This window comes from Antennarius striatus, chromosome 20, assembly GCF_040054535.1.
Source record: "Antennarius striatus isolate MH-2024 chromosome 20, ASM4005453v1, whole genome shotgun sequence".
Classification (NCBI taxonomy): Eukaryota; Metazoa; Chordata; class Actinopteri; order Lophiiformes; family Antennariidae; genus Antennarius; species Antennarius striatus.
The window spans coordinates 1716925-1743748 of NC_090795.1; the positions used below are offsets into that span (position 1 = coordinate 1716925).

General features: G+C 42.7%; 1 protein-coding gene across 1 annotated transcript in view; it reads right to left on the minus strand.

The window, feature by feature from the left end:
• The window catches only part of LOC137587704 (cadherin-12-like), an 81226-nt gene that overhangs the window by 41756 nt on the left and 12646 nt on the right, over positions 1-26824 (minus strand). Inside the window, exon 2 of the mRNA XM_068304295.1 lies at positions 5310-5723. Within this exon, the coding sequence (XP_068160396.1) occupies positions 5310-5555 (246 nt within the window). The 5' untranslated portion in view covers positions 5556-5723. The remainder of the gene's footprint in view (positions 1-5309; positions 5724-26824) is intronic.

Sequence of the window (26824 nt, forward strand, 5' to 3'; positions counted from 1 at the left end):
AAGTCGTAGGAGGAAACAGGTCTACCCTTTCTAGCAAAAAGTGTCGTATCGACCAAAAACGAGCGACCTTTCGTTGAGCGAGTGTGAGAGACGGGGCGTTGGAGCATGCCACCGCATGCCGTGGCATGCTCCGCGTCGCATTAAAGGTGCTGAGAGACCTTTTCCCATCCGTTTTTATCGGTCCTAAGTGTGACTCTATCTAAATTGATTGGATTTCCCTTTAACCTTCAACCCCCCCGGTGAGGGTTGTGATGCTTTCTTAACTTAATGGCTGCGGCGGGGATTGGTGAGATCCTGCAGCTTATGCCAGATTGATAATTTGATTCCCAGACCGGTTTGTCTGATAGTGGTTTCACTGGGAAGAATCCCATTGGTGTTTTCATAGACGTCGACTGGTTTTGACAAAACACTCCAAACTGAGCACAATGTCATCTGTAAGGTTAAAGAGGTCAACACGTGACGTTTCATTACGAAACATATTATATGTGTAATTTAAATGGGTACTTTAAACCGATAAAGGGTTTTGTAACTGGCTTGATCAATTGATTTCTTTCTATTTATGTTCAACAATGTGTGACACGCAAGAATCCATTAAGACTCTCCAAAGGTTTGCCCTGTACATAGCTTTTAATAAATGTGCAGGAACTGAAGAACAAAGTTAACAAAAGACTCTTTAATGTGCACTAAAATAAAATAAAAAGTCCTCTTCTAGTAACCAAAAAGTATTTCCGCCTCTATTTCTGTCGGAGTTGCAACACTTTTGGCTTTTGGCTCTTTTTGACCTCTTTCTGAAGTTTGATAAATGGATGAAATTTCAAATAAAGATTGTAAAGATTGTCTTTCTTTTACCTTGCTCCACTTTTTAGCCACTTAGTGACACAATGTGCACTCAGTTGTTGACACTAAATTGCAGCAGTCTGCTCAGAAAATCCCATCATTCTTTGAAATGCGCCGCTCCGAATTAGACCTCCTGATGCCGTAAGCAGCCATTACTCGTGGAAGGGCTTGAAATGGCACGTCGTCCCTTAAGTGGATTCCGATTTGCTGCATTGCAAAAAAAAAAAAATTCCAGGTGAAATATGACATCTGTGACCAGTAATTCTAAGTGAAGGGAAGAACTTTGCTGCAAAGACAAGCTGGAAAATAGCTGCTGAACTCAGCGAAGAGTTAAACAGAGAGAGAAAGCAGCTTGGCTTGATATACAGCCACGCCGCTAATGGCAGATTTTTCTCGCAGATAATCACTGCTCAGCATGCTAAGGCCTCTGCATTATATAACAGCGCCTGCGCAGGGTTGTTACGGCAACCCTCATGTTCTCTGGGCTGTAATTACTAATTTGCAATAATGCTTTTTTTTTTTTTTTTGTCAAAAAGAAGATTGTCAGACGCTTCTCAGCATAAATTATTTCACGAATCTTCCATTGCCGGCACTCAAAGCAATTCCTAATCAATATCTTCCTCTTGTTTGTCTGGAGGGTTGTCGTTATGGAATTATAATGATTTGTTGTTATCCGTCTTCTTATTTCCTTTTTAATAGCGTTGGAAAAACTTTGCAGCAGCGCTTCATAATAAACTTCAAGTGGCATAAAACCTTTTTTTTTTTGTAAACATCCTTGGAATTATGTCTTTTTATTCCTCTTCGCTACGGGTCCATTGTGGTTTTGTGCTGTTTTTTGAAAGAGCAAATTTAATTCGCTCTATGCGGCGGCTGCCTTTTTCCACACAGGACTCCTGGTGTCCCGGAGACTCCCGAGACTCTCTGTGATAAATGTAATAACTATTCCTCTAAACAACTGCAGTTCAGTTCCACTTGAGCAAAGCTCTGAGGTGCCTGCTCCCATATTGATGTAGGAATCCAGCACCGCTGGAGCTAAAGACGATGCTGGATTTTTGAGGCATCCATATTTGTTCTCCTGGGACTAAATAGATATGTAACTGTTTAAAGTTTTACCTCCAAGTGGCAACGTTGGGTTTTAGTGCCACCTTTATAAAGACCGAGCTATAAAGACCAGAATATACACACTCTAGCCTGACTATTGAGATGTAGTATTGTGTGTGTGTATGTGTAAAATCAATATGGATATATTGCTGTACTTCTTGCTTCCCACAGTTTTTGTAGTCTTGACATATCACCAGAGCCAGTGGAAATGCAGACGCCACGTTTTTCCCCACCAGTGTTGCAGCTGAAAGGGAATTTTGCATGAATGAAACCAAATGGGAAGTGAAGATTGATAGTTATTTCCTCTCTCCTTCCCCCTGTCGACTTCATACCTACGCCTCTCATGATTCTGTAGTAAATATAAAAATCAGACATTTTCTGAACTCGGTCTCATCTTATACTCCGTAAATACATGAAATAAATGATAAATAAACCATGCATTTTGATTATTGGCAATCAATTTTTGATATATGTTAGCACTAATTATGTATTTCAATGATAGAGCGCATGCTTCGCATGTATGTTGCCCCGGGTTCAATCCCCGGTATCTGTACCCCTATGGGGGAAGGCACAAGCTAGTGTCAATGGTAGGCCGCTTCCAAGCCTGGATAAATGCAGAAGGGCATCCAGCATGAAAAACTTGATCATCTAAAACTTAAACTAATTGCACAGTTCGTTCACTAGAAGCCACCGATGAGCATTTACTATTCCAATGTCGACGCTTACTATTACTCCAACAAACACAGGATCCGTGTCAAGTTGTAATTTTGAATTAATTATGATTTTCTAAATAAAAAGGAGAATTTTTGTCTTGATTGACTCATTTTCGTGCCGCTAACAAAGCAGCTCTGGTTAAAAACTTCATATCAAATTAAGACTATAACAGAAAGTATGTCTAAGCAAGTAAACTTCTATATTTTGTAATATTATCTGAACTCTTCCTGACTATAAACACATCATAAAGTCTCCAGCGTGAAGACGTAACATTTCAACTACAGGATATAAAATAAGGCCCTTCACAAGGGCATCTGAATGTTGTCTCCTAACATCTGCTGGCGCTACACCCATCCCCTGGTGCGCTCAGGCGAACCCCAACAGTTAATAGGGAAACGAGTTGATCCGTAACACCGCTACGTCTCCACTCCAACGCCATTGGTCGTCTCCCCCTCCCTCGCTCGCTCCCACCCTCCCTCCTCCAGCGATTATTCTGCATTCTGTCAGAATTGATAAAATGAAATTGCTGCATCTGGTTAGCAACGCGAATTAGCCGAATTCTAATAGGGGGTGCTAATTAGTGGTTATATTATTATTGCTGACATGGTCAGGTTTTTTTTTTTTTTTTTGAAAAGAGTTTTCACCTCAGTGGAAGAATGACACGTTTCTAAATAGCGTTGTCTCCTTGCGTTAGTTTAATTGCTCCGTGAGGCGATATACGAACCAACTAAAAGCTTTGTGAAACATTTTCTATTCATCCGGGGAGCTCGGAGTGAAATGCCAGCTAACAAGGCCTTGAAGCCAACATATAAATAAGAACTGTTTCATCCAGTTTATCTATTTTTAATCTTGCATTTACACCTACTTAGCTGTCACCACATTTACAGTTCCTGCTTTTCATGAGCTTCCTAAATGAAATGTACCGCAGCTGCATTAACGACAAATAATTAAAATGCTCTCACATAAAACGAACGCTTGCATTTCACAAATATGTGCAAATACGGCTTTTGGTTAAGGATACAAGGGACTCCCAACCATTTGATATCAGAAGAGTGTCCCATTTACTGCAGGATGGTGACCAGATCCACTCATGTCAGCGCTGAACTGTTAGCACGATACTCAACCTCTTGGTACCCCTGGGAGTACTGATTCTTCCGAGCCGGATTCCCGGAGTCTTCGTAATGCGGTAACCATAAGAACCTAAACCCTGACCTCTGTGTGGCGCTACCCGTGCTAAGTGGTATAAAAGGAAATTAAGGTGTCATGTTCCTTCTCAACTCGTTGGTCGAGAGAAATTAATGCTCAACCAAAAAAACCACTCGGGTCATCGCTTCTGACGAGAAGCTTCTTGAGCCTCTGCGGCTCCCGCATCCTGGACGTCACTGAACTGAAGTCATGTTTACACTCCAGAGGGTGAATGCATTACCACAATTAGGCATTGATGTATTAGGGGACAAGCATTCATTGCACTGAGACGCACGGTCCATTAGAGTTCATTTATGTGCCTTGAAAACAAAACTGTTACCTATAGGTCTCTGTAATGGTAATTGCCTGGAAGACACGCCATTAATACCCCACCCTGCCTGTCTCTGGGCATTATGTATTTAACTTTTCATCCCGTTGTAGCTTCACTTGTTTTGCACCTAAAGCCTTTCTTGCGATTGTCCTGACAGGTTTGGGGATCTCTGTCCGGATGCTTCAAACGTGGCGAAGAATCAGTCAATTATTTTGAAGCAGTGCAGCAGCTCAGGATTAAGTGACTTAACGGTGAAGCAGACAGCATCCCATCCTACCCTCCTAACCGCCCCCCCATCCTCCATCCTCCCCTAGCCTCAGAGGCCTCCACAAAACGGCGTGGCTTGCGAGGGCTGATTGCGGTGGCGCCGGGGGTAGATAAGTCACTCTCACCATTATCCAATGTAAGCTAGGAGTGCCAAATTACAACTTTAGCCTTAAACCTCCACTGAGTGTACTTATGAATGTCTCCCACAGCAGAGGAGAAAAGAGGCCCATACTAAAATCCGATTGGCCCTAGGTTTGCAGGGGACAAACAAAGTGTGTCTCCGGGGATGTGTTTATAGATCCTCGGCTGTTGGGGCTCTCAGCTGTTTTTTTTACTGCCGTCAGTGTCTTACTCCCGCTCATAACTATGATGTCCCGACAGCTTTAAGACTCCTGTAATTTAAATTTATTTCTACCACACCATCGATTCTCTCACCACTCCAATGTCATGCATGTCTTGCCGGCCTAACCATGTTGCCACAGCTCCGTTAGCATGTATAGATTTTCCTTCCCATGCCTGGGATCATTTATATCCTTAAATATGAACTGGGGCGGTTTGAAAAGACACGGTTTTACGAGATTAAAGCCAGGAGGTTAACTTCTTCCAGGGCAAAAAAAAAAAAAGACTTTCATTCCCATTTGTCACATTTCCTGTATGTATTTATCAATACGTTTTTATTTTCTGATAATGTAAACTTACTCTCCGGTACATTTGTGCTCTCTCTCCTTTCCATACGTTCCTTCCTTCATATTTTATCTCCTTCACCTTCTTTTGCTCCCTCCATTTACCACCAATTCAATTTCTCCCATGCTCCTTACGACATGATTTATGACATTTCTTGGGCCATAAAAAGCTGAAAAATAAGGCTTTTTACCTTGCCCACGTACTGCGGGTCTGACCCCATATACTCCTCCAGCACAAAGAACTGGTTCCACACCCAGCCCCTTTTGACCCGTTGAAATCCGGCCGGCCCATTCCTCATCGGGCCCAGCGAGTTCCTGGCGCGATCTTTCGCCGCCCTGATCCGTCCCAGCGGCCGTGAAGGCGGTCGTAAAGAAAAGACTGAGCCCTCGTCAACGAGTATCCAAAGGAACAGCAGCAGGCAGTTCCTTGTTAGCATTGGCGATCTGTGAGGTTCAGGTCCCCAAGTTAAAGTCCAGCGACGGGAGGTGAGCCACGCTGAAAGGATTTGTGGAGGTCGGATATGCCGGATGGGTGAGGCGGGAGCCCAACAAACAGGTTCCTGGTCCAGTCAGGGTCCCAGTTAGACGGGTATGGAGCTCATCACCTGCAGGACAGAAAACAAACGTCAGGTCTCAAAGGTTCTCATCACCAACAAGACTAATGCAGCGTCTTTATTCCTATTAAACTCCAGCAGGAATGATTTGGAATGACCCATCCACTTCTGGCTCTGATTGGCTCACCCAGACTTTATTTTTGTGCCCTGGTTTAGTCAAAAATTCCGTGTTAAACCAAACAAACCCAACAAGAAAGGAACCAAATGGTTCAAACCAAATCCATTTCCGAAGACAAGTGGTCTAGATTTGTCTTAAGTTACATATTAGGTGTTTGTATTTAAAATTTTTTTTTGGACAAACTACTGTTGTTGCTTCGGGTTTTGAAAATGGGACCCCCTTTGTGGACCAGATCGTAGCACATGTATGATCAAGTATTTATGGGATGTCCCAATGACCTGATGGTCCACTATCTGCACCTGGTGATGAAGGAGAGGCATACTTCTGTACTCAGTCCAGGCTGGCTAACCTTTAGTCTGTTCCTGGGGGTTCAAAACTCCTGCACTACTTAATGACGCTTTAATAAATGGGTACTGAACAGTTCTCATAGTCTTCTTCACCAACAGGGTCTCAGAAACTTCACCCAAACCCATCGACACCGTTGGAGAACCACGCAGCTGTCGCGTCGGTTGCGGGCGGCGATGGTTGGAATCCTACATTGCCTGGTGCATCGATGCGAATGGCGCGTGGTGCGGTGCGATGATTTCTTTTCCGTGCATTGCCTCCTCAGACATCTTTCCTGCCAGGAGCACAACAAATGTGACAAGCGGCGGCCGCAGGAGATGGTCGCGCTCGCCGCGGCGTGTCATTTGACAGACAGGCATTCTGCGAAAGAGGAAACTCGTACGAGGTGGGGGGATTAATAATAAATGATGCAGCTCCAAGACGTTGCAATTGAATATTTAATCTGTTCTTTCTTCCAATATATATTTTATGTCGTGGCGCGGCTCACCAATGAGCTGCGAGCGTTGCTGGGGTGCAGCCAATCAAATCGATGTTGTGTCACGCCGTTGACGTTTTGTTTGTGATGAGGCCTCATCGTTTGCATAAATATCGACGACTCCAGTCAGTGGCGTTCACCCTTCGTGACGGGCCAATCAGATGTGACGTCTCTGACTGTTTACCAATACTTAATCACGAAGGAAGAACGTCAAGTCTTTTATATACGTACTGAATATTTCAACGATGTCAGCCGGTGATTTAACAACTTCAGCGCGATTTTGTTGCAGGAGAAAAAAAATGAAAGGCAACTACCTTGTTTGATGTAAAAATGGAATAAATGTAGCTTTTATAGGTTTATGTTAATAAAACGAAGTAATTTAATTGATTTACACCAACTCATAACATATTTTACTGATGATTTTTTTTTTTTTGGCTGAGCGTAAATTCTTCAAAGATGTGTAGTTTTCTTGCTAACTGATGTTCAGACTATAAATTAAAGGGGATTTCAAATAGTCCATCTTCCTGCAGCGACTCTGACTCTGTAATATTGAGCTGTGTTATAATGGAGACGACTGGAACCTGTTTTTTTCTAATTGAACGATCATTCATCACCAAGCCCCGAAGCCCGAAGGAAAAAATAAATATATCAGAACCAACCTAATTTGTTAAGCCTCATTCATTATGGAGCAAACAACCCTTTCTTTTTTTTTTTTTTACCTTTCACACCTTGTTTGCGGCCCTGACTACCATATCCATACCGAACAAACCTCTCCAGCCTTGTTACGGGACACTTAATTGCGCTGACAACAAAAGACGGGGGAACCACAAATGGCTAGGATGAAGAATTGAGCTAATGGTTTCCTCACCTGTTTTATTTTATTCATTTTTTTTTCCTGTCTCTCTGCTAATGCACTTATAAGCTGTACAGTAATGGAAGACAGCGTGCCTCTAATTTCATAACCGGAGCCCTCATTGACATCATTGTCTTTTGATTAATTACACAGACTTGGAACATCGGATTCAGATGGATATTACTTCCACCAAGGTTACACAGTGCATGCCGATCCATTTATCCTCTCTGTCATCGCAGTATCTTAAAAGTCAAAACTGATCTGCAAAGTTCCCCCCAGTGCAAAATTGGCAGGAGTCGTCCTGACACGGGTCAGACATGACTCCCCTGTAGGTCACTTCTCATTTAACGTTGACATAATGGAAAATGACTGTTCCCATAATTCCTGCAAAATCACAGCTCTTGCCACCGTACGGCCCTGGGAGGTTGCTTGATGCATATTTTATGAGATAAGTTCATTAGCATGTGTCGGGCTTCGGTTTGCGAGCCTTGACCCGTGTGTCTACTTCAGATAACGCCACGCAGCGGGCTGACAGCGTTCTCGCACATCACCTTCAATAATCAAAAGAACATATGGCCGAGCCGGTGTGCCGGGGCAGATTACCACCCACCAGAGACTCCCACCGAAAGTTATTAGTCATCAAGGCTGCCATAAACACGACACGCAAATAAGTAGGCATTAACTTCTGCAGCTGAGGGGGGAGAAATTAGTCATCTGGATCAAGTTCTCACTTTGCATATACTTTATTTCTTGATAGACAAGTGGGCAGAGATGTATGTTTTTCCGCAATCGAGCGTCTCGTCAATCAGAGATGTCACCGAGGCACAGGTGTTGTTTGATAATTGCTAAAGCATCCGAAAGTCTTTTGAAACATAAAAAAGAAAGGGAAAAAATTCACCAATGCATTGCCTGAATGTTAGGTTTGCGGCGTTTTAATTAGCTTTAAATGACTCGGCTTTGCAAAGCGGGACCTCGCTCTCCAGGTATTGAGTCATCAGTCATCCGACGGCTGAATGCACTACAGTATGTTAGACAATACGGACATTTAGGTGCTGTGCTCGTCTTTTGTCGAGGGGGGGGTGGGGGGAAGCAGCTGTACATTCATCCTGCTGAGCCTCGGCTTTGTTTGAAAGAAGCTCTGCCTCAGCATGAAGAAATAAAAGAAGTAATGCGTCTGCAGATCGTCTGCACAGCTAAAGCTAATGGCCGATCGTCTGGCACAAGGAGGCCGAGTCGCACAACGGTGTCACCTGTCGTGGCATTCCCAGACTTTCGGTTTTAGCGACTCAAGAGTTACGCCGAAACAATCCCATCAGCGATTAGTAGCATGACGAGCTAATTTGGAAAATATGAGTTTTAAAAATGGGGAAAGGTATTGCTCGGCGGTTACTCCAGGTCCTCATTTCGGGTGCATATTTTCAACGGTTAATTAGCTAAATAGCTCGGAGCTACGAGCTACGTGTCAGCTCTAAAATACAACGGCTCTTCAGGGTCATACAGTAGAAGCACATCCCATTGTAAATTAAGAGCAATTAACATCTGGCGTCGCCGTCAGTTCAAGGCGAAAAATGACGAGAGAAGAGGATCATCATTAGTATATTAGCTTCATTTTCTCTCTCATTGTTTGAGTTTGGAGATGCTTCATTTTTTATTTAGCACTTTATGAGAGACATTGTCGTTAGTAATGGAATGAACTTCCCTCGCAGATCGACGCCATTCCCTCGCCGTAGATGCAACACGTTTTACCATAGATTGGAAACAAATCGACAACCCTATCTTAGGATCTATCGGTTTCAGAATGCTAAACGTTAACATAAAGACATTTTCTAATAATCACTGAACGCCGTAGGGAGCCGGAGGATCTCAGCAGGGATATGTGGAAATACTGAATTATAGATAAGTCACTAACATATTAGATAAACCGTAAACCGTCTCTCTGGTTTAGAGATTTAACGTTTAATAATTGAAAGTTGAAGCGGAGTGTGTGGATATGAGTTAATACACTCGAAATGGAACATTCCCGAGTGTCCGGGACAGAGACCGGTCTTGGAAAGGTGTTTCTGTGTTTCACATATAGAATTCTAATGAAACTCATACTAATCCCAGTTATTCGTCTTTCTTTCTACTTTTCAGAGCCTGGATCAACAGATTATTACCTTTTTAAAAGTGGCAAAAAAATAAGACAAGGAGACAATAATTAGCAAATAAGTAGGTGATTAGCATCTCCAGGTGTCACACAATTATCTAATGAAGATAAGCCAAACTGATGGAGGTAGCGAGTTCTTTTTCAAGCATTGTAATCACTTCATCAACTGCATATTATTTGTAAAGAGAACAACGCACGAGATGAGGGGAATTTGTTTACTCCGAAATAATGAATCATTATTTTCTGGTGAAATATCCCAATAAAAATGAAGCTCTTCCCCCCCCCCCCACTTTAAATATTCTTGGCTGATATTCACCAGTGTCATACCAGTATGGATCATAATGGTTTACTGGCTTCTTTCTTAGATATGAGATGCGACCACGTCGCCACGGTGACCTCAGTCGAACCGCCGCCGCCCGACTGATGAGAAACTGCGTGAACCAAGGCCGGAGAGATGAAGGCAAAGAGTATTATTCAGGGAAATCACTGTGAAGCCATTGTTTTTGCACGGCTAAGGCCGAAGAAGACTGCAATATCATTGAAGCCCTTCAGGGGAAGAAGAGTGGGAGGAGAGAAGTGTAGGCAGGAGCAATGTAATGAAAATGGGAGTAACAACACAGCTGGCCAGTCAGGCTAAATTATCAAAGAATAGCTCATGCGTAGGCTAAAGCACAGACAAACTAATGAATAGTGAATAAAATAGAGACTGGGATTCGTTTCCTCATTTATAAAAGAGCCGTTCTGAAGATTTCTTTATTTCTGAGTGTGAAGCTTCCAATCCACGTTGGGGAAAAGGAAGCGGCAGCACTTTTAAAATACTACTTCTTTCCTGGCTTTGAACATTGATAAGTACACACCGGTTAGAATTACCAGACAATGACAGCAATTAATACCACCTGATGACTCATCGCCCCCCAGTTGGAGCCTCTTGCCGGCTGTAAGTGTGACTCTGTGTTAACCTGATGGATATGAGATGCTGTCGGCACGGAAACCAGCCGCGTGATTAGTTTTTCGTCTCAAGCCGGCTCTCCGGGCGACGGTGGCTGGTCGGTCTTTCCACGATAGCTCTACCCGTACCTCAAGAGAAGCGTTTGGGTTCATGTCAGATTGCATTATTAACACGGTTTAACGTCAGGATGGCCCACCCCCACTCCCCACCCCCTACCCTCCTTTCGCGATAAGGCACAGGCGCATCACCCAAATTAATACAACATTAATATGGAGCGCGTCAAAAGAGACTTAATCGCTTTTCCTCAGATTTAATGGCCGTGTAATTTGTCCCCGGCGAACCTCTGAGTTGTCATTAAGTATTTTGGGAGTTGTTTATTATCTGACTCAACTTTTTCTACTTCTGGAATGCAGATAAATTCATTTATTAAACAGCATATCTACACCCAACCCCCCCCGCCAAACATTTACCGTCTACCGCAGGAAGACGTGGTTTGACTTTTGTGATGTATTGATTGGCGTTTTCCTTGTTTGCGCAGAACTTCATTTTTGTCTTCACTGCAAAGGGGGTTTGACATTTACTATCGAGCACCTACTCGGAAAACAAAAGCCCAGAACCATCAATATCTGAACCATGGATCTGTCCCGTTGTCTCTCTTTCATTGAAGTCATTATGGCGCACACACAAAAAAAAGAAACAGGAAGACGGAATAAAAACACTTTCTCTTCCTTCTGGCGTCACAAATGGCAACTTTTTCCTTCGCATAGTGTTTTTCTCTGAAGCTTTGCTGACTTTAATTTTCAGATTATCAGCAGTACCAAGGGCTTTTTTGGTCATTTAGGACAAACTGCTTTGGAAAAAGAGTTTTACTTGTTGCCAGAAATGCTTGACAACAGGAACAATTAAAATCCTTGTAGCCTCGATTACAACAGATGACTCAAACCGACAACTCTTTCAACTTGGGATGATCCAAGCATTTTTTTTTTTGAGGATTGGTATTTGTTAAAATAAAGACATAAATCATAGCGATTAGCTTGGTGATAACCAATATTAAGCCTTTTTGTAGTCCGGTTAAAGTGCGTTTTTCCAGATGAAGTCACCATACAACCAATAATAATAGTCTTCAAATCAGGTCATTGGGAATACCCAATGTCTGTTAAAGTTATTGATTGAAACGTTTTTGACAGATTTCACCCATTCCTGGGAAGTATTGGACTTTATTGAAGATGTCGGTGTAGGTTCTCAGTTATCCAGGTCATGGTTATTCATGACTTTGATAACTGAAAAGTCCAGTGGATTGACTTAAACACTTGGGATGACTTTATTGAAGTTTACTTGATACCACATTGAAACCATTGGTATCAACATTTAAACTAGGAGAGTCTCATTCATATACGTGAACAACGACCAATATGGAACTCTTATTGGAAACCCTAATATCTGCCACAACAACTGAAAAATGAACTTGTTTATAGAGGCAACTCTCTGACAAGCTACTGTCAAAAAGTAAAGTCTGGCAATAAAAGTGAACAAGGCACAGTCGGGTTTGTCACAGCACAACGTCAACTTGTCTTTTTTTTTAATATGAAATGTCTGTCACTGCATCGCTGCTAGATTTTCACTCCGACACCTGCTGCCAGTCAGGAGTGTCACCTTTACCAGACCGACTCCAGGTTTGTTCCGCCTCAGCAGGGGAGCAACTCTGCTTTCATACCCAAACCCCTCTTATGCAATGAGCCTGTTAGGAAAGGTGTAATTAAACTGCCTCTTTACATTAGGCACAAGATAAGTAGAATCAAATGAACCTCATTTCCTTCGAAGTTCCTTTTATACATCATGATAATCCAGGCCCAGCTGTGTATTATCAGGTTTTTGACATTTACTGTTTTGACAGATACAAATATCCAAAGTCATGAGCCTCGGCTGATCTTTATTCCGGCGCGGTGAAAGACGGGCAGCTCAAGAAATTAAATGAAGCAGCTCCTTCGCCCCGAGGCAGCCGCCGAGCATCGCCGGTGCATCGGAGACTTCTGTCATCCAGACAGTTCTAAACCTTCTAGGGCGATGAAACGTTTGGCTCGACTTAGGACAGCTTGAAAACAGTTTTGAAGAGAGCCTCGTCGGGCTGAGAGCCTGTCACTTCCTCGGAATCCATAAGAGCTGCTGTTTTTTCTGTATCTGAGAGGTGACTCCATGTCTCAACTGATGTGGTTGGTCGACGGTCTCGTTGGAAACGATAACGATGTTCGGCGTAAGAAGACATGGACACAGGGTAGACATGTTGGAACCTTCCACGTTTCCAAGTTCCATCAGGGAAGCACAGGCTCTTTTTTGGCCAACTGTAGATGCTTGCATATCTAAAATAAAGTCTCAGACTAGTGTTTGATAAACAAACCTCAGATATCTCCAGGGAGAAGAATCTGGCCTGTTTTCTGATTCAGTCTTGAATCAGAAGTCAACATGTTGGTTGATTTATTTCCAGCAGACATAAAAAGCTCCTCTCTGGGATGTTCTGACGCTGAATTACCCCTTCACATATTTCTTTTCCGCCGTACCGCCACATGAAGACAAACAAGCTACATTAGACGGGCAAGAAATGGTTTCATCAGTCCACTTTTGTCCATTTAGGATCCCCTTTTATCATTGGGTAGGAGCGCTCTCGGAGACGGTCCGCCACCTTGAATATAATCCAGTCATGATGAAAAATAAATTAGCTGCATGTCCTACTGAACGCAGGCAGCCTCTCTGTTAGAAACTGAACTTTTTCCCCCCAGAAAGATGTGGAAGGCTTAGCAGCAGAGACAAAAACCGGCCTGAGGCAATCAAAAAAAGCACCACACTGACTCAGCTCTCCCCGGTGTGAACACGTTTGAATCCCCTGCCAGTAACGCCTGTGATGCAGCAGATACAGCTCCAATGAAGGGCTATGTTTCAAGAAGGAAGTATAGCTATATATAAAACTCCAGATCCAGCGCAGGACCTGAATTATGGATTTTTACTCTAGAATCTTATAGAATCTTATAGATGACCTGCACACAAGAAGAACAAAGCATCCCTAAAGATGGAACAACCGGTGCTGGTTCTCGGTGGTTTGAGTCGGTGCCGTTTACTGAACTGAAAAGAGAGAATCTACATTAAAACAAAAAAAGATGTGGTTGCGCAGACACTGACAGCGCTCCACTTGACAACGAGCCCATGAGCCAAATTGACTGTAGCGGGGGAATGTTGCTTTACCCGGGTGTGAAGTGCAAAACTCTGATAGCCCCCACTGCTGCAGTTTGAACTCTGAAAAGACAAACCCCAAGGCGAGATGTTGTCCTGTTGTGTCGCAGAGCGTGTCATAGAATTCCGCCCAAGGCGAAGCCAGATATTGACAAAAGAGGTTGCAGAAGTCAGATTGCTACAAGACAAACGGCGCCGGTCAAGTGGTCAAGCAAAGTGTGTACTCAAAATATCTCTGAGTGTTGCATCGCTGCCAATGCTCTCACTGGTCGTTGTACTTTATATTTGAGTTTGGACGTAACTGTAATGAGTATAAGTTTGCCAAAGACGCTGCTGAAGATCAACAAAACTCTGAGACATTCATATATAAACAGTGCAATAAAATAAACCCCTTTGGTGCACATTTAAGTGTCTTAACTGTGAGACTTGTGGTATTTTTGATATTATAAAGTATAGACAGCCAACTGTTGAGCACTTTAAAAAGCTGGAAGTTGTTCTTTTTGATTAACTTGGGAAAGAAGTCATCAAATACGTCGTAGAACATCTCAGATCTCCTGTTGATCTCCCGCTGTCGTCATGAAGGTTAACTAATGAGCCCAAAGTTGAGCCCCTTGTTGAATCAGTTGTTCTAGACTTTATGAGGTAGACGATACGCCTCTTAAATATAACATGTTAGAATTTAGCCAGAGTGTCATTAGGCGTTACGTTTGCTCTATAAACCATCAGTTATTTATTTTTTACCCACTTGAGTTGTTCATTCAGTCATGAAAAGTTAACCTTCATCGTTCTGCGCGCTCATTGAACTCCTCGTTAGAGGAAGGGCGTTCGGAGAGACGTAACTCTGCCAAGGTTGCCTTTAAATGTCAAGATCTGCGTCTCGATCCGGTTCTGTGCGTCCAATGACACCTTCCCCTTTTCAAAGATTCTAAAGATAAATTCTGTGCAAAACTCAAATGACATATGGCCTCAAAAAACACAAAAATGGCAAAAATAACCTCCTTGATGGAGGTGAATGTGAAGATGAATAATGATAATAATGAAGTTGTTTTAGAAGACTAAGACATGAGTTACACTAGCCTAGCCACAGATTAGCCTGGATTATTTTGTCTGATAATCAGAAAAAATGTCATTATTGGTATGTTTAGATGAAGTATTTGGTACTGTAGGCTGGTTCCAAGCCCGGATAAATGCGGAGGGTTGTGGCAGAAAGGGCATCCAGCATAAAAAAACTTGACCAAACAAATATGAGGATTTATTTAAAAATGGAAAAAGGGTGACACGCTGTAGTAATCCCAAACAGGATGAGCTGAAAGGAAGTTCCAGCTATCAAAGGGATGCAAAGAAATGCCTCGACATCCAAATTTACGATAATATAACCAACATTTATTCTTTTAAAGTCTCATTTGTCAGAATCGATCAGGTGTTCTGGCGGCGTAGCGTCACCTTGAAGGCTAGTATTGAACCAACTTAGCGGTGATTTAAAATCGGAGCTGATCTGCCGCCGTTAATTAGCGTCTCTATCAGATTAGCCTAAACGGTGTGTTTCTAAGTTTTTATCACGCCGTCGCCGGGGTCCGGTGAGCGGAGAATCACCGGGGTTTGGTTTCCTCGTCTGCCGTGACCTTCAGCGGTCGTTCGCGCTTCAGAAAAAATGACGTCTGCACCGAAAAGTTAACCTCTTTAATCACAACTGATCGGTTTCTGCCTGTTACAGCTGTTGTCTCCTCCTAATTACCCTGATCTAATAATTGCATTTGCGTGCCGTGACAGACGTATATCCCAAACTATCACCGTCGTCGTCATTATCCGGCCGCTGCATTTTTCAGCCGGCGCGTTTCCCCATTTTGCTTAATTAGACATTGCTAAATGTTAACGGATAAAGCTTGGGCGAGCGACTTCAGATTTACACCCGGGCTGAGCAGATGGTAGTAAATTAGATATGAGAGGGAAGCGAGAGAAAACAATTCCCGAATCCCTGCTGGATGGTAGCGGAAGATGAACCTTCCAAGTTTCCTTTTGTGCTATTAAGGACCTCTAATTGGCGGCTCCGCCCCTTCCCATGCCCCATTTCTTGTGCATTTCTGGTTGGACAACTTACACCGATTTATCCACCGAGGCTTAAACGTGCTAACATCTTCACCTTTGCAGCCGACTGAACACTGACGGCAACGGCGGTACACTTCCTCTTCCTCCTCCTCTTCCTTCTATTTATGTCATGCAGGTGGTGCAATGACAGCTCGTCGTATGCTGTGCTGGAATATTAAGTCCCCCCCCCCCCTTCTCAACATGAATCACAGGAGTTGATGTTCTTCTCCGACTCGTGTTCAGCCGTGTTCTTACCGCGGTAACGACTCCAGCTGACGGACGACTCGCGCAATGAATGCCTTATTATTTGATTATTTGAGACGGCTCTTAAATGCATGTATGAGCGGTAACTGTGATGCTTAATTAAGTGGCTATGCTGCAGAGCCGTCACTTTTGTGATTGGAGGACAGGGGGAGAGAATGGAAAATGAATTAAGCTCTTATCTCAGCTATTGACTATATGGTGCTTATGATTATAAAAATTAACACTTGACGCCTGGAATCCAGTCGGCTTGTTGTTTCACCCGTGTTACGGATCCGTCTTTTTTCGTGTGGGTTGATCACATGGAGACTAGAGGTAGCAGAAATAATGATTTATTATAAAGTCGCACATCACTGAATTTTTGTACTTTCATTGTTATCTCTTCAACTCTGTGCTGATAAAAGTAAAAAAAACCCCAAACAGTTATGCTTTGTGGGAAAAAAAAGACAAAGAAAGAACTATTGTTAAGATTTTAATGACGTCAAGTTATTTCAAACCAATCTGATGGATGATTTGAGAAACTCTATTGACATGGGAGTTACTAGATAATGACTTTTAATTCATATCAATAATCTGTCCAATCAGTGTTCAGCATTCGCCCGATGTGATGGTATTATCATAACCCTTTGTTTCTCCTCGCATCATGTTTTCCATACTAACAACCGCCGATCGGCCGCCATTGTTGGTTTGATGAATCGATGGTGACGATTCCATTCCCAATCTTTTCATACATGACTTTACAGTTTTATTCAAAAATACAACCACATTAGCGTCTTTCTCAGAACAAGATTCATCACCGTGGTTTTTCTATTACCACAGTAATCTAAATGCAAATTTGAACTGTCCTTTTTTTTTTTCCACCACGATGATGCTCCTGGCTCAGCGTGTGCTCCAGAAATGAGAGCGTCCCCCCACCCCCCCTGTTCCACCTCTTCCCACCTCATCCCGATCGGCGACTGCCGCCGGCGTCCGCGTGTCGGCGAAGATATCGCTAATTGAACAAAAAGGATCATCGCGGGAAAATTCTGAAGCTCTTTGTCGCCATCTATCCTATCCAAAAGCAACAACTCTTGCTATCTTTATTTGTTTAAGTATTATTTATAATTTTATTTATTAGTTGTTAATTCTACTTTTAGCATTTATTATTATATTTTTTATAATTTATTTATAATTAAATTTTTTAATAAGTCATGAGATGGAGGCAATTGATTCGCTATGGTGACCCCTGAAGGGAAAAGCCGAAAGAAAAAGATCAACTTAGCCAATAGGAGGAAGAGGATGACATGACCCTCCCTTCTCTACCTCTGATTGGCTTGGATTAACGATGTCGTTCCCACATCATTGAAGCTCTTTTGCTGAGGTTCGAGTTGGGTTTCGTAATGACGTCGCCATAGTAGGATCTGTCAATCTCTCTGGTTAGTTAGCTGCTTTTATTACTAAGAGAAATGAGACTAGGGGTACAAACGATTCTTTATTGATTTATTATTCTAATCCTTCATCATCTAATGAGGAACTCTTTGCCGAGATGACACGAGAGAGTGTAATATTATTCCGAACCATCACCGAGAGCAATCGTAGGATAAACGATGACACTCTTCAATGATCTGGATGAGAATTTTCGAATAAAATCTAATTAAGCCTATCAAGATCTTGTACTTTTTAAAAAAAATAAAACTATTTAAAGGTAATCCTTGGGGGATTGAGCTGCATTTACCCACTCGGCTTCAGATGGAGGCTTTGCAGAGGTTTTTTTCCCTCGCTGGAGGTGTCGGATAGTTGCTTTTATTGAAAAGGGAAAGGGAAAAATGCGGCATACAGACACCGTCTACACACAGTGTGATGCCGCTGCTATCTCCAATGCACCGATATGGATTGGTGGCGGTGAGTGGCTTCATCATTCCTGGCTTCCTTCTTGCCCCCGCCATCAATTTCCCCTGCATGGATATAGTCCTGAGTGACACCCGGTGAGTTGCTCTCTACTATCTCCCAATGCTCGTTCCCAAGCACTGTAAATATATCCAACAGCTGAGCGTCCATGTCCTGATGTAACTCTAAACCCATGTGTTGGTGGTCTGATACCAATTATCTTCCTCTGCACGATGCTTCTTTGGCGGTGCCACTCAGTTGTACTCCATCACTGTGGTCAGGGACACCTGCTGTGGCCTTTTTAAAAAAAAATCATCTTCTATTTATTAGAGGAGTGAAGGCTGGGGAATATCTGGACCCCATCATTCATTGCTCTACTGTCTCTTGAAGCTAGCAACATTTGTCTGAAGTGAAAGTCAGACGCCTCCTGAGCCCAAACGGCAGAGTTAGCCTTTGAATTACATGTAGTGTACAATCGACACTTTTAAATCACACGTATGATCACATTCATGAGGTCAGGAGTATTCCATTTCTTGGAGTCTAAAAATTACCAGACAAACACGAGGTGGAGGACTCCATAGCAGTCTAGTTGATCTAAAAGTTTTCCAGATTTAAAGTGAATCATGTATGAGAAACTAGCATGTTTCCCACTGCAAGGTAAACCTCGGTTTACATCGTAAAAACGGACCAGGAGACGTGACGTAAACTTTGGTAAACTGACTTAAAATGAAAAAATAAGGTAACTCAAAATGACGTAAGCCGAGGTTTACAGTGCCTGTATCTGTGTTTCCTGTCTGTCTTAAACTGTTGGCGTTCCACATTCATGACTGTTTGGTTTTCTCAGTGTGAAATATAGATGATTATCACGAAATAAATGACCCCAAATTTATTTCTCCCCGTTTCTCATGGTGTGGGGCTACAATCTGTTTGAACGCTTTGAAAGCGACTCAACATTTTCCCTTCAGATGGAAAGTGCTGGCTGACGACCCTCATAACAGACCATTAGGGGCCCCTCAATTGAGGATAATTACACATTTCATTGTCACCGCTGACAAAGTGGCGTTTCTGCGCTTGCTTGTCGAATGCAAAGGTATATTTAATATGTCAGGTGATTTTTTTTCTGGCATTTCAGAAGTGTTAAAACCCATGTAGATGTACGAAAGTACCAGAATGGCACGATTAAAGTAATTCTAAACCAAAATAAGTTATTTTCGACTCATCAGATGGCATCCTGGGCGGCGGTGGATGTGATGTGTCAGCAGGTAACTGCCTTAAAGGTGAACTGGCAATCGCCTTCGGCCAAAGCTTAATGAACTCGCCGACAGGCTGTGCGGGTCATGATGGAGTCCTGCGTCTGTCAGTTATAACAGTTCATAGTCAACGCTTCTCGCCTTTCTCTGCTACCGACCACAGTGCCGATCTATATTTCATGTAGGATTGGCATCAGGCGTAGAACCGTTGAACGTAAACGTCGATAGGAAGTGTTTCCTCACTTTTAAAGCACACTATCACTGGAATGGCCATGAAAGGTCTGCAGTGGGTTTTCTTCCATTTGGATCAGAAATAGCTGATTGAAAGAAAACATAACTATTGGTAATTGACTTAGTTTCTCTTCCAAGATTTTTTAAGTAGGATCAGAGCCTGAATCCTACATTACCCAGAATGCAACTCAACCGCTGACAGCGCTCATCAAAGAAGAGACTTGAGTGACAACGTTTGAGGACGGTATGGACATTAATTTAATGATTTAGAAATGCAAATTTTTTTGAGATTTGACAGTTTCCCAATAATCTATATTGGCGTCACCATGTTCTATGCACAATATTTTAATAATATCTGATAATTACGTTTGAAAGCACATCTGCCATCGTCCTATGAGCATTCAGCATAAATAATGAGGAAACTTGTTTAATTATTTAACGCCTCAAATGGATTCAGTCGTCAAATGGATGAAGATCAAAGTGAGAATAAATGGACTGCAATTATTCCACCGCAGACGGTCCAGTCCTGTCCAAATGAATTTGAATCCGCTTGACTCTGCAGGTACAAAAACATGTTTGCAGCTCATACGTAGGCGGTCAGATGAAATATTTTACTATTATCAGTCATTTTTTTATTCGGTCCTTTGGATGTCTACAAACGCAACCCCCCCCCCCCCGCCCTTGGGAGCACAAACAAACAATAAAATTCGATTTCTTTCGATTTCTTTTTGCCGAGGCTGCAAAGACTCATGGAAACGATGTGTTGACCGAGAGAATAAAAATCACACACCAACATCGTTAACCGTAATGAGTTCTGATTCTGTTTGGACTGTTTCAATGGAAGCTGACTCCGCCGGTTGTTATTGATGGACTACATATGTTGCAGCAAATAATGACAAAGCCCACAGTAACTGCAGGGAGTCGGCTGTAATCCTGGCACAAGGAGCAGCGCATTAACATTTAGATTTATTATTCAGAGCGGCTAAACTGTGTGTGCAAAGGTTCAGTGTGTATCTTAATTACGCTGCGTGGATGGGATGAAACTATTAAGGGCTCTTGCATGTTCAATATTCGAGTTGCATGACACCCCGGTCCCTGCAGCTTGTTGAAGAAGACGTGACCGTGACCTTATAGCCTGAAGCAGAGGTTTGCCAGCATCAATTACTCACATTACTGTCAAGCTGGATATTCTGATGCGGGACGCCTTTCCTGTTGATCCGTCATGTGGGACGGGTGATCATAACCTCTGTTCAACGTACACACCTCAAGATTTCATAGTCTTTTGTTCTCGTTTCATGATCGTAAAGATCCACCTGCTCATAACGGCGATAAGAAAAAATTACGAACGCTGTCAACCTCAGGACGGCCGTGACGGTGCCAGGTTAGGGGACTCTGATTCTTGGAAAGTGCTTTAAAAGTTTGGAGCCTCGCGTTGGTATCTTTATAAACCCTAAAGTTTGCTCTGTCAACACCATCTGTTCAAGATGCTAGCACACATTTCTGTCATCCTAAATGAAAACAAATCAAACTGAAAGTATTCCAGGGCGGCTCAAGGGCTGTCTATAGTTACGGCCCAAGGAACAAACTATTAGACCTCGATGCTGATCAAGATCACATGTAAAGGATTCTTCACTACCAGGACAGGAGCTGGTAACTTCATGGGATGATGTCTAGAAGGATTGGACAAAGACTAAACAATGAAATCCCCAAAAGATTGTAGACATCATCCGAGTTTGATGACTCAAAACCATCCAAAACTGGTTTTGCCTACCTTGTTTTGTTCACCTGCAAAGTCACTACCCAACCCTAGAACCGGGTCTGAGTCTCTCAAAGTAGTCTTTCTAAAAAGATTAATACTGTTTTCCTACGTTGTGAATATTGGCTTTGGATTCTGGTTTTGGGCTGTTGGCCTTACGTTACAGATTAGACTTTATTGTTTACGGACGTTTCCTTGATGTATAATTCCCGTTGGCCACCCTGCTCTCTTAATATTGGCTCTTGAAAAACACATCAATCAACCAGTAATCTAAACTGCAAAGTTGGGATGGAGAGAGACTTAAAAAAAAATAAAATTACCTGACAATGCTTTCGCAAAAAATCAATACATAGAAGAGTTACTTGCCTAATTAACTGAAGAAATTCCCTTGGAGTCGTTCTGCTTGCTTGCACTTATATTATACCTTAAACAGACATTTCAATACATTAATTTTTTTTGGGCTTCCTGCCAAGTAAGACTTTTTAGATAATAGCATTTTATTCTAAAACTATACGGTTATCTTAACGCTCCTGTTGCTCGCTCAATGTGACACTAATTAATACATACGCAGAGAATATAGACCGTAAAAGAAGGATTCTTTCAAGGCAGAGTGGGCACATCTTCGGCTGCTTCGAGAGACAGCTCAGGGATTCATTACAGACATTAATGAGCAGTTAATAAAAATAAGCATCACAGGCCAGTTTAATGAAAATATAGTGTGCAGGTTTAAAAGGCACTTTTCAGAAGTGGGATGACACGACTGATTGATGAGCAATAAAGAACCCATATAAGTCAGAATTATACAGCTTCTCTCGTCTCGCTCTAATTACGTGATCGAGGAATAGATCGGTTTTATCTGAATTTTGATAGATTTTAGCTAATGTGTGGAGGTTTGCGCTGCAGATAATTAAACGCCCCTCCAGTCTGTAAATCAAAATTTCCCCTCGATTTTAAAGCGTCTGAATGTCAGCGGGACTAATTTTGTGGAATCAAATGAAATCAAATGACGTCCTTTCGTGCGCTCGTTCGCCACAGGAAGTGCTTCGTACCGGTTTAAACCGTCCCAATCTGCCCTTGCTAATACAGGAAACTACCTGTCCCCCTGCTCAAATGAAAGTCTTTCCAAATTGCTTTAGTGGGGAAATGAGGTGAGTGCTAAGAGAGTTATTGTTCTGGGGGTTAATAAAGAGTCTAGCACACTGCAATGAGCCCGCTGCGCTCTAATTTGTCGGCATCATACGCCATTAACCACATCTCCTAAATGGCAACTTTCAAACCGAACATTCCTGTCGTCGTGGGCGACCATAGACTGTTTCAACCCCGGCCCTCGTCATCGTGTTTATCCTCAACAGATGCCAACTGATAACTTCTAATTTTGGTGCATCCATTAGCAGCGGAGCCTGAACGAAGCCCAATGCCGAAACAATAACAGTTTCTAAATGGCTTCTAATATGATTCCATTACTTGGAAGCTCAGGATCATATCGGCTGTGTCATTAGCGCACAATGTCAAATCCGTGCGGTAAACAGTCATAATTGTATTATTTTTAAATGTTGTTTTCCAGCTTTTACAGCTCAAAAGAGAGGAAATGAGGGGATATAAAGGGAGATGAGGCTCAGCAAAGGGCCACAAGTTAAAGGACACCCTAAAATACTGTAAATAGAAAGTGTGTTCAGCGACAAGGACGTCAGAGTACTCCTCTGGCCTCAACGATGGTTCAATCATCGGTTACTGGTTGACTCAGCGCTCGATTTATTATTATGATTTGTCATTAGAGTTAACAGCATGACGTTCCCGTGTAATCAAGGCTCAAGTTACTCTTGAAAAATAAAAATCATCTATTATGTGCCGTTCTCATTGTGAACATAAACTCTCTACTGCCCCCCAGAGGAGGTAGGTATTCACCATCAGAAATCATGTTCCTTCTGTTTTTTATAACATTCATTAATTCTTTATGTGCAGTAAAGGTGATTCACCTGTCGCAAGAAGTACACCTGACCCCGGGATACAGGTAATAGCTGGATTGAACACGTTCAAGGGAGGTTTTATCGGAAAACAATCACACGTTCGCGTTGGGAGAACTTTGTTTGAAGTCTTTCGATTGTTAAACGTACCACTTTTTTGTTCAACTCCAAGTCTCCGTTCTTTGTAGAGTTTTTAAAAAAAATTTTTTTTTTAGCTGTCTGTCTTGTTTGCCTTCCAAGTTTCGATGAATCTCCTTTTTCTTTTGTTGTTCGTATTTGGCTGTCAGTTTATCAGAAAGCCTTTCTACTTATTTGTCCAGCTGGAAGATTCCGACAAGAGGCCATACATGATTTGTTTCACTAATAACAGGATATTTGGCTCCTGGCAGAATTACCCATAATGCATATGATGATGGTGGAAATGATCTGTTTGCTGGAGTCAACCGGGCAGCTGTCACCGTTGAACCAATCCCAACGGGCGGGGCCGGCTGATGGTACCTGTCAGTGTTGTAGGTTTCATATTATATTATCATTAAATGAACTGCACCCTTTATCCCATTACATTGATTGGATAACCGACATTGATCGTTTTTAATAGGCTGTTACTACCGACCTATAACCAATCAGGAAGTACAGTGGGTGGGATCAGTGATGGATGTCGGTCTGGTTTTGAGTCTGAACATCCAGCTGGGAGTAAAAAACGTTGGGTTTGAACATATTACAGCATTTTTGTTCGTGGCAACGGATGATAAAGAAAAGGAAAGAGAGAGGGAAGAAGTATTGATCGGAGCATCTGCCTGGTCTATCTCTGAGACGTGAACAAATGTGATGTTTATTTGCTTTATCAAGTATTACTCTGGAGACGATGATACTTAGCGGTGCATATTGATTGAGTTTATTTATTTAATGTTTACTCATGCGGTGGTGTGTCTCAGGATGCAGAAACTTCTCCGATTGACCAGGAAAAAAACAGGATTGGGGGTGGGGGGCGCGTCGGGAGTCGGAATCAGCGATCTATCTGAGCAGAACTCTCCTTTCATTGGAGTTATGTCCTTGAAATGAATCCTCCCGAGGAAGCACCGCGGACCTAATTTCATTAAACGGTAGATTTTGCCAAGTCAGTGAACCTAAAATGATGCAGTTGAACTCTCCGGTCTGCAGCCGCTATGAATTCTGGGGGAGTGAATCAACCTCCGACAGGTTCCTACGCCCGTGGCCTCCAGTCAACCTCAACTCCTCCTCAACTTTCTCCACTATAACCTTGCTTTTTAGTGTCTTTCCATCCCCCCCCCCCACACACACACCCTGTCCATTTTCTGCTCAATCGTGCTGCAAGATGAAACCAAAAAAGGCAAAAAAATAAATATTTTTCCATGCGTTTCGGGTCATTAGGCTCAGAGTCACATTAAGCCGAGGCTCATTATCAGGGCAAAGATAAACTCTGAATGCATTAGGGATAGAACCCACTGATGTATGAGCGCCGCATCGGTTATGCTAATGCTTGTGAACCAGCTAACGGTCGTGTTTGTCAGCGTGTGTGTGTGTGTGTGTGTGTGTGTGTGTGTGTTTGCATGAGCATCGACGCGGGACAAAACCGAAACCTGGGGACGTCTCCTCGTGGATCTTCATCGATGTCGCGAGCGTTATAAAAAAAAACAAAAAAACCCAAACGGCTCCGATGGCGTCGTCTGTAACTAATGGGCCATTATCGCAAAGCACACAAGGAAATTAAGTGTAATAATTATCTAATTAATGAATGCAGATGAATAGAAGACAAGCAGAGGAAGGATATATTTAGGGTTCCGGCCTCAGGCGACTGACACACGTGATCCGAGCGGCGCCTCTTCTTCCTCCTCTTCAGCACCGCGAGGCTATTGATGTCTGCAGAAGTGCCTTCAACCACCGGCCGATATCCTCTCCCAGATAAGTGCCTGCGCAGAAGGTCCACCAGCGATAAGTGATAAGTTTAGTGTAAATAGGTGGGTGGTGGTGGTGGTGGTGGGGGGGTCGGCGACTTTTAGGTGGAGGCGCCACGAGGATTGGAAACGCTTAGATCTCATTTGTTTGTCGCTTCCTCTGCTGTCATCTGGCTCTGATTGCAGAAGAGACACTAAGCTGACAGAGCATTAGGAGAAGCAAGGGTGATTTGCTTTCAATTAAAAAGCTTCTTTTTTTTTTTGTCCTGCTACACTCAGCAGACAGAATACTGTCAATACTCCTCACGCTTGTCTGCAACTGAAGAAGAGATTTCTTTTTTTTTTTTTTTTTTTCTTAAAGCAAACAACAAGCGTCGTCTTTCCCGAATCCCTTTTTTGAGAGTTTTCCATCTCTGAAGACGACAGCCTCGATTGCCGCACATCATCTAATGGACCCTCATCCGAGCGACACCGCTGAAGTGGAATGTTGTGACCTCAGACGCGTTCAGGAACACCCATGTTTTTCAGCACTTAATTAAAGTGACAAGAGCTGTTTTCCCGGAGTGTTTAATTAAAGCATTACTGAAGGTACACCAATCCCTTTGTGTCGCTGGAGTGGGGCCACCGCTCCTCGTTTCTTGCATAGATGCAAACAAATAACACATTTTTGAAAGATGAAAAAATATTTCTTTTGAAGCAGATAGACACCGTTTCCAGTTTTTTAAATGTCGTAATGTGCTGATTTTATTTAAAAAGGAAATGGTCAGTAAATCATAAAAGTCATTTGCAAGGTTTCATGTCATTGTCCTCCTTTTTAAAATGAATTAGCAGTCGGATCCTGTTGGTGGTATTTGTGAAAATTAATTTGCATTGTTTATTGATTAATATTTGAGACTTGTGGAGGCTATTTTGTCACAGAGGGCCCATCAGCATTGGTAATCAAGCATCACAGTTCAACATTATTAGCCTCGAGCAGTGCTGGTATAATCAGTCAGCCAGGTAATATTAAAAGGTGGGTTCTTTTCAGACTCTCAAGTGACATAACTGCCTTAATCAAACAGTTATCTCGCAAGAGGCCAGAGGGAGGGAGAATAATGAGAAAGCAATATCCTAGATTAAGAATTAGGCTTCTCTGCAATGGCGGCGCCTCACTGGGTCAATGGTGTGTAATGGTATGGCATACACAAGTGGGGTGGAGATTTGAGGATGGCGCACCTGGGGGGGGGGGGGGGTCTCCATGACTCACACTGATGGGGAGCAAAATGGAAACTGGTTGCAGGAGTTAATGTCGGCTCGGCTTTAAATCCGGTTTGCCACATATTTCTCATTCCAGGAGAGCAGAAAGAGTGTCAGACACTCGTTTAAAGATAATTGCCGGGATGTGGTTGGAAACAAATATCAACTGGTGGGTTTTGAGGTGGCAAAATATTTGCAGATTTTTTTATTTATCTTTTTTTTAGAAAGAAAGTTTTCAGTATGGAAATAATCGACTGTACTGGCTGAGACGGGAGGGGAGGATTATTCTGTATTTCAAACAGCATGCGATATCTTTTGGTCTGTGTGGCAACAACACCAGCCCTAAAAAGTCCCACAGGGAGGAACTTCTTGTCTCTCTCTCTCTCCCCCATTTGTACCTCATTCATAACCGAGTCGCA